The sequence below is a fragment of the Mercenaria mercenaria genome, chromosome 4 (assembly GCF_021730395.1).
Source record: "Mercenaria mercenaria strain notata chromosome 4, MADL_Memer_1, whole genome shotgun sequence".
Lineage (NCBI taxonomy): Eukaryota > Metazoa > Mollusca > Bivalvia > Venerida > Veneridae > Mercenaria > Mercenaria mercenaria.
The window spans coordinates 55,959,888-55,974,918 of NC_069364.1; the positions used below are offsets into that span (position 1 = coordinate 55,959,888).

The 15,031-nt window shown below is 38.0% G+C and overlaps 1 protein-coding gene across 1 annotated transcript in view; it reads right to left on the reverse strand.

Annotated features, from left to right (window-relative positions):
- Window positions 1-15,031, reverse strand: part of LOC123552897 (MORC family CW-type zinc finger protein 3-like) — a 404,811-nt gene that overhangs the window by 16,250 nt on the left and 373,530 nt on the right. The window contains exon 19 of the mRNA XM_053542214.1: window positions 10,069-10,160. Coding sequence (XP_053398189.1) covers window positions 10,069-10,160 — 92 coding nt within the window. The remainder of the gene's footprint in view (window positions 1-10,068; window positions 10,161-15,031) is intronic.

The following is a 15,031-nucleotide window of genomic DNA, read 5'->3' on the forward strand; positions in this document are numbered from 1 at the left end:
TCGCGAGTAAAGTGCCTTCATGCAAAAGTTAACGTTGGCCCCTGTGACCTTGACCTTTGACCTGGTGACCCCAATGTCATTAGGGGTGGTGTACTCAATAAGTACTATCAGCAGGTGAAGTTTGAAGGTCCTGGGTGCAGTGGTTCGCTAGTAAAGTGCCTTCATGCAAAAAGTTAACGTTGTGACGAACAAACTAACTAACTAACTAACGAACGAACGGACGGACAGTTGAAAACTAATATGCCTCCCTTCGGGGGCATACAAATACAGCCTCTATCGCATACACAAGTTTTTTCTTTGATTTGACCTTTTGACCTAGTTTTTGAACCCAGATGACCCATATTCGAACTTGAACTAGATTTTATCAAGGCTATCATTCTGACAAAATTTCATGAACATCAGTTGAAAAATACAGCCTCTATCACATATACGGGGTTTTTCTTTGATTTAACCTAGTGACCTACTTTTTGACTACAGATGACCCATATTCAAATTCTACCTAAATTTCATCAAGGCAATCATTCTGACTTACTTTCAGGAAGATCAATAGAAAGAAACAAGAGGGCCATGAAGGCCCTGTATCGCTCACCTGACCTATTGACCTAAAGATCAACAAGATTAACATTCTGACCAAGTTTCATTAAGATGTGGTCATAAATGTGGCCTCTAAAGTGTTAACTAGCTATTCCTTTGATTTGACCCCGTGACCTAGTTTTTGACCCGACATGACCCAGATTCGAACTTGACCTAAAGATCATCAAGATTAACATTCTGACTAAGTTTCATGAAGATACAGTCATAAATGTGGCCTCTAGAGTGTTAACAAGCTTTTCCTTTGATATGACCTAGTTTTTGACCCCATCTAACCCAGATGTAAACTTGACCTAAAGATCATCAAGATTAACATTCTGACCAAGTGTCATTAAGATATGGTCATAAATGTGGCCTCTACAGTGTTAAGTAGCTTTTCCTTTGATTTGACCTGGTGACCTAGTTTTTGATCCGACATGACCCAGATTCAAATTTTTCCTAAAGATCATCAAGATTAACATTCTGACTAAGTTTCGTGAAGATACAGTCAAAAATATGGCCTCTAGAGTGTTAACAAGCTTTTCCTTTGATTTGACCTGGTGACCTTGTTTTTGACCCCACCTAACCCAGATTTGAACTTGTTTGTTTGTTTGTTTGTTTTGGGTTTAACGCCGTTTTTCAACAGTATTTCAGTCATGTAACGGCGGGCAGTTAACCTAACCAGTGTTCCTGGGTTCTGTACCAGTACAAACCTGTTCTCCGCAAGTAACTGCCAACTTCCCCGCATGAATTATCAGAAGTGGAGCTATAGATCATCAAGATTAACATTTTGACCAAGTTTCATTAAGATAAGGTCATAAATGTGGCCTCTACAGTGTAAACCAGCTTTTCCTTTCATTTGACCTGGTGACCTAGTTTTTTATCCTACATGACCCAGATTCAAATTGGATCTTAAGATCATCAATATTAACATTCTGACCAAGTTTCATGAAGATACAGTCATAAATGCGGCCTCTACAGTGTTAACAAGCTTTTCCTTTGATTTGACCTGGTGACCTAGTTTTTGAACCCAGATAACCCAATATCGAACATGTCCAAGATTTTATTAAGGGTAACATTCTGACCAAGTTTCATTAAGATCGGGCCAAAAATGTGACCTCTAGAGTGTTAACAAGCTTTTCCTTTGATCTGACCTGGTGACCTAGTTTTTGATCCCAGATGACCCAATATCAAACTCGTCCAAGATTTTATTGAGGGTAACATTCTGACCAAGTTTCATTAAGATTGGACCAAAATTGTGACCTCTAAAGTGTTAACTAGCTTTTCCTTTGATTTGATCCGGTGACCTAGTTTTTGACCCCAGATGACCCAATATCGAACTCATCCAAGATTTTATTGAGGGTAACAATCTGACCAAGTTTCATAAAGATTGGGCCAAAATTGTGACTTCTAGAGTGTTAACAAGCTTTTCCTTTGATCTGACCTGGTGACCTAGTTTTTGACCCCAGATGACCCAATATGGAACTCGTCCAAGATTTTATTGAGGGTAACATTCTGACCAAGTTTCATTAAGATTGGGCCAAAAATGTGACCTCTAGAGTGTTAACAGTCAAATTGTTGACGACGGACGGACGGACGGACGACGGACACAGGGCGATCACTAAAGCTCACCTTTGAGCACTTTGTGCTCAGGTGAGCTAAAAACCAGCCTCTATGCATACACAAGGTTTTCCTTTGATTTGACCTAGTGACCTTCTTTTTGACCCCAGATGACCCATATTCGAGCTTGACCTAGATTTTATCAAGGCAATCATTCTGATCAAAATTCATGAAGATTAATTGAAAAATACAGCCTCTATCAAGGTTTTTCTATGATTTGATCTAGTGACCTACTTTTTGACCCAAGATGACCCATATTCAAGTTTGACCTAGATTTCATCAAGGCAATCATTCTGAGTTAATTTCAGAAAGATCAACTGAAAACAAGAGGGCCAAGATGGCCCTAGGTCGCTCACCTAAGAAACACACCATAACAGTGTTAAACATGCTTGACCTAGTGATTTCATGGAAACAAATATTCTGACCAATTTTCATTAAGATTGGACCAAAAAATTGGTCTCCTGTGATAAAACAAGCATTTTCTTAGATTATGATATGACCTAGTTTTTGACCCTAGATGACCCATGTTCAAACTCGACCTAGATTTTATCAAGTCAATCATTCTGACCAAAATTCATGAAGATCAATTGAAAAATACAATCTCTATCACATATACAAGTTTTTTCTTTGATTTGACCAAGTGACCTAGTTTTTAACCTCAGATGACCCATATTCAAATTCGACCTAGATTTCATTAAGGCAATCATCCTGACCAAATTTCATAAAAATCAATTGAAAAAAACAGTCTCTATTGCATACACAAGATTTTTCTTTAATTTGACCTAGTGACCTAGTTTTTGACCTCAGATAACCCATATTCAAACTCGACCTAGATTTCATCAAGGCAATCACTCTGGCTAAATTTCATGAAGATCAGTTGAAAAATACAGCCTCTATCGCATACACAAGGTTTTTCCTTGATTTGACCTAGTGGCCTAGTTTTTAATCCCAGATGACCCATTTTCGAACTCGGCCTAGATTTCATCAAGGTTATCATTCTGACCAAAATTCATGAAGATCAATTGAAAAATACCGCCTCTATCGCATACACAAGGTTTTTCTTTGATTTGACCTAGTGACCTAGTTTTTGACCCGAGACGACCCATTTTCGAACTCGGCCTAGATTTCATCAAGGCAATCATTAAGACCAATATTTATGAAGATCAATTGAAAAATACAGCCTCTATCGCATACACAAGGTTTTTCTTTGATCTGACCTAGTGACCTAGTTTTTGACCCGAGATGACACATTTTTGAACTCGGCCTAGACTTCATCAAGGCTATCATTCTGACTAATATTCATGAAGAATAATTGAAAAATACAGCCTCTATCGCATACACAAGGTTTTTCTTTGATTTGACCTAGTGACCTAGTTTTTGATCCGAGATGACCCATTTTCGAACTCGGCCTAGATTTTATCAAGGCAATCATTCTGACCAATATTCATGAAGATTAATTGAAAAATACAGCCTCTATCGCATACACAATGTTTTTCTTTGATTTGACCTAGTGACCTAGTTTTTGACCCGAGATGACCCATTTTCGAACTCGGCCTAGATTTCATCAAGGTTATCATTCTGACCAATACTCATGAAGATTAATTGAAAAATACAGCCTCTATCGCATACACAAGCTAAATGTTGACAGACGACGGACGACAGATGAAAGCCGACGGACGACAGACGCCGGACATTGAGCGATCAGAAAAACTCACCTGAGCATTGCTCAGGTGAGCTAAATATAGCCTCTATCGCATACACAAAGTTTTTCTTTGATTTGACCTAGTGACCTAATTTTTGATCCCAGATGACCCATATTACTCGACCTAGATTTCATCAATGCAATCATTCTGACCAAATTTCATGAAGATCAACTGAAAATACAGCCTCTATCGCATACACAAGGTTGTTCTTTGATTTGACCTAGTGACCTACTTTTTGACCCCAGATGGCCCATTTTCAAACTCGGCCTAGATTTCATCAAGGATATCATTCTGACCAAAATTCATGAAGATTAATTGAAAAATACAGCTTCTATCGCATATATAAGCTTTTTCTTTGATTTGACCTAGTGACCTAATTTTTGATCCCAGATGACCAATATTTAAACTCGACCAAGATTTCATCAAGGCAGTCATTCTGACCAAAGTTCATGAAGATTAATTGAAAAATACAGCCTCTATCGCATACACAAGGTTTTTCTTTGATTTGACCTAGTGACCTAGTTTTTGATCCCAGATGATTCATTTTTGAACTAGGCCTAGATTTTATAAAGGTGATCATTCTGACCAAAATTCATGAAGATTAATTGAAAAATACAGCCTCTAGCGCATACACAAGGTTTTTCTTTTGATTTGACCTAGTGACCTAGTTTTTGATCCAAGATGACCCATTTTCGAATTCAGCCTAGATTTCATGAAGGTAATCATTTTGACCAACATTCATGAAGATTAATTGAAAAATACAGCCTCTATCGCATACACAATGTTCTTCTTTGATTTGACCTAGTGACCTAGTTTTTGAACCCAGATGACCTATTTTCGAACTCGACCTAGATTTCATCAAGGTTATCATTCTGACCAAACTTCATGAAGATCAGTTGAAAAATACAGCCTCTATCGCATACACAAGCTAAATGTTAACTGACGACAGACAGACAGACGCCGGACATCGAACGATCCGAAAAACTCACCTGAGCATTGCTCAGGTGAACTAAAAAAACAGCCCCTATCGCATACGCAAGCTAAATGTTGACGGACAGACAGACGACAGACATCGAGTGATCAGAAAAACTCGCCTGAGCATTTGCTCACCTTGCTCAGGTGAGCTATAAAGCCTACCTTGTCACTACATGATAGGTGAGCTAAAAACATACATTGTCAGGTGTTTAAAGTCAGTGCTAAGAAATTCTATTTAAGTATATGTCATGCATATTTCATCAGAAGATGTCACTAGTATATTGGTTATTACAACTGAAAAAGACATACATTAGAGATTGAGTGAGTATGTAGCATTGTTCTGAAAGCCCTTATCAAACACATAGGCTGTATATTAGGTTGTTAAATGTATATTCCTTTCTCAATCAAGAATAATAATCAATGTCAGACATACACCTCAATGACTTAAGTCACTTCGAACATGACATGTGACTTTAGTCCTGCTAGAACCCTAACTGGTGGAAAAAGGCCAAACAGATAACAATTTCAGTAAACAAGAGGACCATGATGGTCCTGAATTGCTCACCCTTTCCCACATGACCCAGTTTTGAGTATGACATCGTTTTTTCTATTATTTGACTTAGTGACCTAGTTTTTGAGCTCATGTGACCCAGTTTTGAACTTGACCTAGATATTATCAAGATAAAAATTCTGACCAATTTTCATGAAGATCCATTGAAAATATGGTCTCTAGAGAGGTCACAAGGTTTTTCTATTATTTGACCTATCGACCTAGTTTTCGAAGGTACGTGACCCTGTTTTGAACTTTACCTAGATATCATCAAGGTGAACATACTCACTAATTTTCATGAAGATCTCATGAAAAATATGGCCTCTAGAGAGGTCACAAGGTTTTTCTATTTTTATACCTACTGGCCTAGTTTTTGACCGCACGTGACCCAGTTTCGAAACTGCCCTAGATATCATCAAGGTGAACATTCAGATCAATTTTCCTGAAGATCCATTGAAAAATATGGCCTCTAGAGAGGTCAAAAGATTTTAATAATTTTAGACCTACTGACCTAGTTTTTGACCGCAGTTGACCCAGTTTCAAAATTGACCTAGATATCATCAAGATGAAAATTCAGACCAACTTTCATACAGATCCCATGAAAAGTATGGCCTCTAGAGAGGTCACAAGGTTTTTTTATTATCTGACCTACTGACCTAGTTTTTTAAGGCACGTGTCCCAGTTTCAAACTTGACCTAGATATCATCAAGGTGAACATTCTGACCAATTTTCATGAAGATCCATTCAAGGGTATGGCCTCTAGAGAGGTCACAAGGTTTTTCTATTTTTAGACCTACTGACCTAGTTTTTGACCGCACATGATCCTGTTTCGAACTTGATCTAGATATCATCAAGATGAACATTCAGACCAACTTTCATACAGATCCCGTGAAAAATTTGGCCTTTAGAGAGGTCACAAGGTTTTTCTATTATTTGACCTACTGACCTAGTTTTTGACCGCACGTGACCCACTTTCGAACTTGACCTAGATATCATCAAGATGAACAGTCAGACCATCTTTAATACAGATCCCATAAAAAATATGGCCTCTAGAGAGGTCACAAAGTTTTTCTATTATTTGACCTACTGACCTAGTTTTTGATGGCACGTGACCCACTTTCAAACCTGACCTAGATATCATCAAGATGAACATTCTGATTAAATTTCATGAAGATCTCATGAAATATATGGCTTCTAGAGAGGTCACAAGGTTTTTCTATTTTTAGACCTACTGACCTAGTTTTTGACCGCACATGACCCAGTTTCGAACTTGACCTAGATATCATCAAGATGAACATTAAGACCAACTTTCATACAGATCCCATTAAAAATATGGCCTTTAGAGAGGTCACAAGGTTTTTCTATTATTTGACCTACTGACCTAGTTTTAGAAGGCACGTGACCCAGTTTCGAACTTGACCTAAACATTATCAAGATGAACTTCGTGACCAATTTTCATGAAGATCTTATGAAATATATGGCCTCTAGAGAGGTCACAAGGTTTTTCTATTTTTAGACCTACTGACCTAGTTTTTGATGGCACGTGACCCAGTTTCAAAATTGACCTAGACATCATCAAGGTGAACATTCTGACTAACTTTCATGAAGGTCTTGTGAAATATACGGTCTCTAGAGAGGTCACAAGGTTTTTCTATTTTTAGACCTACTGACCTAGTTTTTGAAGACACGTGACCCAGTTTCGAACTTGACCTAGATATCATCAAGATGAACATTCTGACCAACTTTCATAAAGATCCCACAAAAAATGTGACCTCTAGAGTTTTCACAAGCAAAAGTTTACGGACGGACGGACGGACGACGGACGCTGCGTGATCACTAAAGCTCACCTTGTCACTATGTGACAGGTGAGCTAACAAGAGCTTTCCGTATGACTATTCAGTGATTGGCATTAAAATGAATTTATGTCTGAATAAGAGATATCTACTTTAAAAGGAAGATACACCAAGGGGCATAAGTCTGTCAAGAACACTAATTGGAGTTATTATGTCTCCCACCACACAGTGGTGTGGGAGACATATTGATTTACTCCAGTCTGTGTGTGTGTGTGTGTGTGTGTGTGTCACAAAGCTTGTCCGCACTCTAAGTCAAACATTTCTCAACCGATTTTCACCAAACTTAAACAAAATGTATTTGACCATAAGACCTCAGCCAAGGTTGATAATTAGCCAAATTGGTCCAGGCATCTTGGAGTTATGGCCCTTGAATTACCAAAAATCGGCCTTTTTACTCTTGTCCGCACTCTAATTCGAACATTTCTCATCCAATCTTCACCAAACTTGAACAAAATGTGTTTGATCATAAGACCTCGGCCAAGTTCAATAACTAGCCAAATCGGTCCAGGCATTTTGGAGTTAATGACCTTGAATTATCGAAAAATCGGCCTTTTCACTCATGTCCGCACTCTAATTCGAACATTTCTCATCCGATCTTCACCAAACTTGAACAAAATGTGTTTGGCCATAAGACCTTAGCCAAGTTCGATAACAAGCCAAATCTGCCCAGGCACTTATGATTTATAGCCCTTGAATTACTGATTAGATCCACTCATCCAGACCATCTAATTGGATCCACTCGTCTAAACCATCTAGAGAAACTAGATATTTTTCATCTTTTTGTTTTTGTTTTGGGAACGTAGCCTAGACCCCCAATATTGGGAATTTTCAGTCAGGGGCAGTTGTGGGAGACATGCGCTTTTCTCAAAAGCATCTCTAGTTAGGATTGTTACCACATATGCAGATGATGATGGTAAAGATATGTTTTGAGTTTCAAGTCATTTAGTACCACAGTAATGTCCAGAAAACAAAGTTTGTCAAAACATTTAAGTATGAAAGGGGTATAATTTGTAAAAATACAAACCAGAGTTATGTGGATTGTTACTACACATGCAGATGGTGATGATAAAGATACATTTTAAGTTTCATGTCATTATCTTATATTGTACTAAAGTTATATACAGAAAGCAAAGATTGCAAAAAAACTTGAGAAGTATGAAAGGGGCATAATTCTGTTAAAAATACAGGAGTTATGTAACCATAAATGCAGCTGATGATTATACAGAAATGTTTTCAGTTTCAAGTCATTATCTTTTAAAGTGCCAAAGATATGTGGATAAATGAAGCTTTCGAAAAACATTAACATGAAAATAATTCAAAGTATAACAACTTGGTGACCTTGACCTTAGGTGTAATGTTTGTATGCTGGACAATGTTTATGTTTACAATTAGGTATAAGCAATAGCAACAAGGACATGACAGAAAAACAAGAGGGCCAGGAAGGCCGTGTATCGCTCACCTGACCTACTGACCTAAAGATCATCAAAATTAACGATCTGACCAAGTTTCATTAAGATAGGCTCATAAATGAGGCCTCTACAGAGTTAAATAGCTTTTCCTTTGATCTGACCCGGTGACCTAGTTTCAGACCCGACATGACCCCAGATTCGAACTTGACCTAAAAATCACCCAGATTAATATTCTGACTAAGTTTCACGAAGATACAGTCATAAATGTGGCCTCTAGAGTGTTAACAAGCTTTTCCTTTGATTTGAACCGGTGACCTAGTTTTTGACCCCAGATGACCCAATATCAAACTCGTCCTAGACTTAATTAAGGGTATCATTCTGACCAAGTTTCATTAAGATTGGGCCAAAATTGTGACCTCTAGAGTGTTAACAAGCTTTTCCTTTGATTTGACCTGGTGACCTGGTTTTTGACCCCAGGTGACCCTATATCAAACTCGTCCAAGATTTTATTGAAGGTAACATTCTGACCAAGTTTCATTAAGATTGGGCCAAAAATGTGACCTCTAGAGTGTTAACAAGCTTTTCCTTTGATTTGACCTAGTGACCTAGTTTTTAACCCCAGATGACCCAATATCAAATTTGACCAAGATTTTATTGAGGGTAACATTCTGACATTGGGCAACAATTGTGACCTCTAGAGTGTTAACAGTCAAATTGTTGACAACGGACGACTGACACAGGGTGATCACAAAAGCTCACCTTTGAGCACTTTGTGCTCAGGTGAGATAACAATGGTTGTTGATAAAGTTTAACCAAGAAAATGACATGCAGATGCAAGGGTGAGTAGAATAGCCCCCTATTCTCCGAATAGTGGAGCTAAAATCAGTATAAGAAAACAAAACAGATGTAAATGAAGCAGATTTGCACATTTTAGGCACTTCTGTGTTCAATGTTATGCGATCTATGGACTGATCATATTTTCATTAAACTAGTATTTAAAATGCAATACAGATTTTATAATCTTTTGGCACAGCAAAACAGTGCTACTGTAAAAATCATTTAACTTCATGGGCATGAAATTTCGTGGTTTGGGTCAAAACAGCAATTTGTGGATTTCAACTTTTGAACATTAAAAGAAAGGGAATTTTACTTGTTCCTTGGGATTAAATTTCATGGATTGACTTAACCACATAATCATCGAAAATTAGTCCCTCACGAATATTCATGATTTCACAGTATACAAACTGGAGACCTCTCTTATTGTGAAAAAGTCCTATCCTGATACTGATACTTATAATTTAACATGAAACGTTTATGATTGGGAGAACATAAAAGCACTCCTTACTCATTCAATATTTGAGAAGAAATATACATTTCTGAAGACTTACTCTAACAAATTATTCAATGGCTCAAACTGACACACTGCTAAACCCTCAGAACTTTCATCCCCCTGCAAAGCTTGCAATCCCTTTATGGCTTCCTGAAATTTAAAATAAATCCATACAATCTTTATTCATTTTGAAAATTTAGGAATTTAATGAAAACAAAACTAGATGCTTACACTTTTTACATATGCTACTTTTTATTTAAAATAAAATATGATACCATAAAATCATTAATATTCATGTAAGATTAATTTTCAGATATTTTATTTTTATATTTCTTAGTTAGGGGATATAACAATTCATCTTGTTTGTTTTGGGTTTAATGCCATTTTTCAACAGTGTTGTAGTCACTTAACAGCTGGCAGTTAACCTAGCCAGTGTTCCTGGATTCTGTACCAGTACAAACCTGTTCTCTTCCACGATCCGTAGACCAACACTCTCCCTACTGAGCGAAGCAGGCGGGCCATAATAAATTAATTCCTAGATTATCATCCAAATTTTGTTCAAAAAGGGGGCGGGGGTAGAATTTTATTTTTTTATTTTTAAAACAAGTGTACGCAGGGGTTCCATTTGACCCGGACTTGGGACTTTGACTCTTGAAGTAAACAAAAGTGTACATACAGACTCCTAGGATTTTAGCTGAAGAGTCCTTTTCATCAACATGAGATTTACTTCAGTTTAAACTCACAAAGTCAAGCCTTATATATTCTAAATGACAGCTATTTATACATAAATCGAACCCCTGAGTACATGTCAAGATAAATGGCAAAAACAGAATAAAGTAAAAACAAACTTGTCGGCTTTCTTTTTTACTCTCATATTACATTTATCAACAGTTCAACATTTTATTTAGAAGCTGGATCACCTATATTTTTGATGTACCAATTTACTTAGTTTTCTGGAAAATAATACTAGTAAAATATTGTTATATATATACACTCGAAACCCGTTATAACGCTACTCGATATACCTCTGTATTTGTTATAACGCTGTATCGTCTTGGCTCCCAAATTTTAGAGGGTAAAAAACAAGAGGGCCAAGATGGCCCTAGGTCGCTCACCTAAGAAACACACCATAACAGTGTAAAACATGTTTGACCTAGTGATTTCATGGAAACAAATATTCTGACCAATTTTCATTAAGATTGGACCAAAAAATTGGTCTCTTGTGATAAAACAAGCATTTTCTTAGATTATGATATGACCTAGTTTTTGACCCTAGATGACCCATGTTCAAACTCGACCTAGATTTTATCAAGGCAATCATTCTGACCAAAATTCATGAAGATCAATTGAAAAATACAGCCTCTATCACATATACAAGTTTTTTCTTTGATTTGACCAAGTGACCTAGTTTTTGACCTCAGATGACCCATATTCAAATTCGACCTAGATTTCATTAAGACAATCATCCTGACCAAATTTCATAAAAATCAATTGAAAAAAAACAGTCTCTATCGCATACACAAGATTTTTCTTTAATTTGACCTAGTGACCTAGTTTTTGACCTCAGATAATCCATATTCAAACTCGACCTAGATTTCATCAAGGCAATCACTCTGAACAAATTTCATGAAGATCAATTGAAAACTACATCCTCTATTGCATACACAATGTTTTTCTTCGATTTGACCTAGTGACCTAGTTTTTGATCCCAGATGACCCATTTTCGAACTCGGCCTAGATTTTATCAAGGTAATCATTCTGACCAAAATTCATGAAGATCAATTGAAAAATACCGCCTCTATCGCATACACAAGGTTTTTCTTTGATTTGACCTAGTGACCTAGTTTTTGACCCGAGATGACCCATTTTCGAACTCGGCCTAGATTTCATCAAGGCAATCATTCTGACCAATATTCATGAAGATCAATTGAAAAATACAGCCTCTATCGCATACACAAGGTTTTTCATTGATTTGACCTAGTGACCTAGTTTTTGACCCGAGATGACCCATTTTTGAACTCGGCCTAGATTTCATCAAGGATATCATTCTGACCAATATTCATGAAGAATAATTGAAAAATACAGCCTCTATCGCATACACAAGGTTTTTCTTTGATTTGACCTAGTGACCTAGTTTTTGACCCGAGATGACCCATTTTCGAACTTGGCCTAGATTTCATCAAGGCAATCATTCTGACCAACATTCATGAAGATTAATTGAAAAATACAGCCTCTATCGCATACACAAGGTTTTTCTTTGATTTGACCTAGTGACCTAGTTTTTGACCCGAGATGACCCATTTTCGAACTCGGCCTAGATTTCATCAAGGTTATCATTCTGACCAATATTCATGAAGATTAGTTGAAAAATACAGCCTCTATCGCATACACAAGGTTTTTCTTTGATTTGACCTAGTGACCTAGTTTTTGACCCGAGATGACCCATTTTCAAACTCGGCCTTGATTTCATCAAGGTTATCATTTTGACCAATATTCATGAAGATTAATTGAAAAATACAGCCTCTATAGCATACACAAGCTAAATGTTGACAGACGATGGACGACAGACGACGGACGACAGACGACGGACGATGGACATTGAGCGATCAGAAAAACATTGCTCAGGTGAGCTAACAAAATCAAAAAAAAAAAAAAAATCCTAATATGTTATTTAATTTGATCATAACCAGCGTTAAAACTACATGTACCTGTGTACATTAACACCTTTCCATGACAACTATGACAAAAATCAATAATCGTCTGCTAGCTTACTTGTTTGCGTATCCCCTTTGTTAAAGTTTCAATACATGTACACCTGTGACAATTAACCTTACGCCAGCTGTCAATCAAACCAATCGATAATCCAATCAGAGATCGATATCTGATCAATCACTTGGAACGCTTTGGTTACTGAAAACCGACGCCATTTTCCTAAGCACGGGAGGGGATCCAACATAAGTATTCCCCAATGGGCACCGCTTAAAATCATATGTTGTGCTTCCGGTAGTTTGTTTGTTTGTTTGTTTTGGGTTTAACGCTGTTTTTCATGTAACGGCGGGCAGTTAACCTAACCAGTGTTCCTGGATTCTGTACCAGTACAAACCTGTTCTCCGCAAGTAACTGCCAACTTCCCCATATGAATCAGAGGTGGAGGACTAATGATTTCAGACACAATGTCGTTTATCAAATAGTCACGGAGAACATACGCCCCGCCCGAGGATCGAACTTGCGACCCCGCGATCCGTAGACCGACGCTCTACCTACTGAGCTAAGCGGGCGGGCTTCCGGTAGTACATATGTGGTACAAATTTCGCAGAAAAACAGGTGAGGTTTTTATCTGTGACTGAATTTTGCCAAAATGACATTGTTTTGCCAAAATATCGTGATGCAGTGCAACCGAGTATACATTAACCAGCACGTAAGTGCATGTACCTTACCTGTATTTGTAGAAATGACAGAGAAAAAACTTATCCTCCGTGAAGCGGTATGACTGAAAATTAGCAACATTTTTATCAACAGATGGAAATATGTTGTAATTGCCCTGCGCTTGCTTAAATTTTGCCCTCGAAACCTTCCATATGTGAAGTGGTTCGCATGTGAAGTGCCTTCATGCAAAAAGTTAATGTTGGCCCCTGTGACCTTGACCTTTGACCTGGTGACCCCAAAGTCAGTAGGGTTGGTGTACTCATAAAATACTATCAGCACGTAAAGTTTGAAGGTCCTGGGTGAAGTGGTTCGCGAGTAAAGTGCCTTCATGCAAAAAGTTAACGTTGGCCCCTGTGACCTTGACCTTTGACCTGGTGACCCCAAAGTCAGTAGGAGTGGTGTACTCAATAAGTACTATCAGCATGTGAAGTTTGAAGGTCCTGGGTGAAGTGGTTCGCGAGTAAAGTGCCTTCATGCAAAAAGTTAACGTTGGCCCCTGTGACCTTGACCTTTGACCTGGTGACCCCAAAGTCAGTAGGGGTGGTGTACTCAATAAGTACTATCAGCATGTGAAGTTTGAAGGTCCTGGGTGTAGTGGTTCGCGAGTAAAGTGCCTTCATGCAGAAAGTTAACGTTGGCCCCTGTGACCTTGACCTGGTGACCCCAAAGTCAGTAGGGGTGGTGTACTTAATAAGTACTATCAGCAAGTGAAGTTTGAAGGTCCTGGGTGTAGTGGTTCGCGAGTAAAGTGCCTTCATGCAGAAAGTTAACGTTGGCCCCTGTGACCTTGACCTTTGACCTGGTGACCCCAAAGTCAGTAGGGGTGGTGTACTCAATAAGTACTATCAGCATGTGAAGTTTGAAGGTCCTGGGTGCAGTGGTTCGCGAGTAAAGTGCCTTCATGCAAAAAGTTAACGTTGTGACGAACGAACGAACGAACGAACGAACGAACAGACAGACAGTTGAAAACTAATATGCCTCCCTTCGGGGGCATAAAAAGAAAATTATGGTGATCACTTTGCTAGAAAAATGTTTTTCGGCGAAAAACCGAATGGGATATGGGATATGTTGTGCATGAGCTACATATGTGGTGCATTAGACTTTTTAGAACTCCACAGATCTTGACTGGATAAAGAAACGAACTGGAAATACGTGCCAGTATATGTCACATTATTCCAAAAATTATATACATGTATATTAAGGGATAACCTATTAGAAACGAGCACAGCTTTAAGCTTACATATGATGCTGTAGAACATTTCCACTTAGGAGTCAACACATCTCTCCTAAATCCTAAGGGGTTTATGTGTTGCCTATGTGTGTTGACCTGTGAATGTCGGAAATATGCATGTATAGTTTGGTGTATAGCATATTTGCTGCCGATACGGTCTGCGTAATAATATGTTATTGAACCTAGTGTTCTTTTCGTGTTTGTTGCGCCTCTATATTTATATTCGGCGGTATTTTGCATCATTAACTGTGGAAATTGTCTGTCTTTGAATCATGTACATTAAAACTGAGTTATAGAGCCAGATATCTGTGTCTCGGGCAACGGAGTCAAAAATAAAATGTAATAGATACTTTTGAGTCTGGGA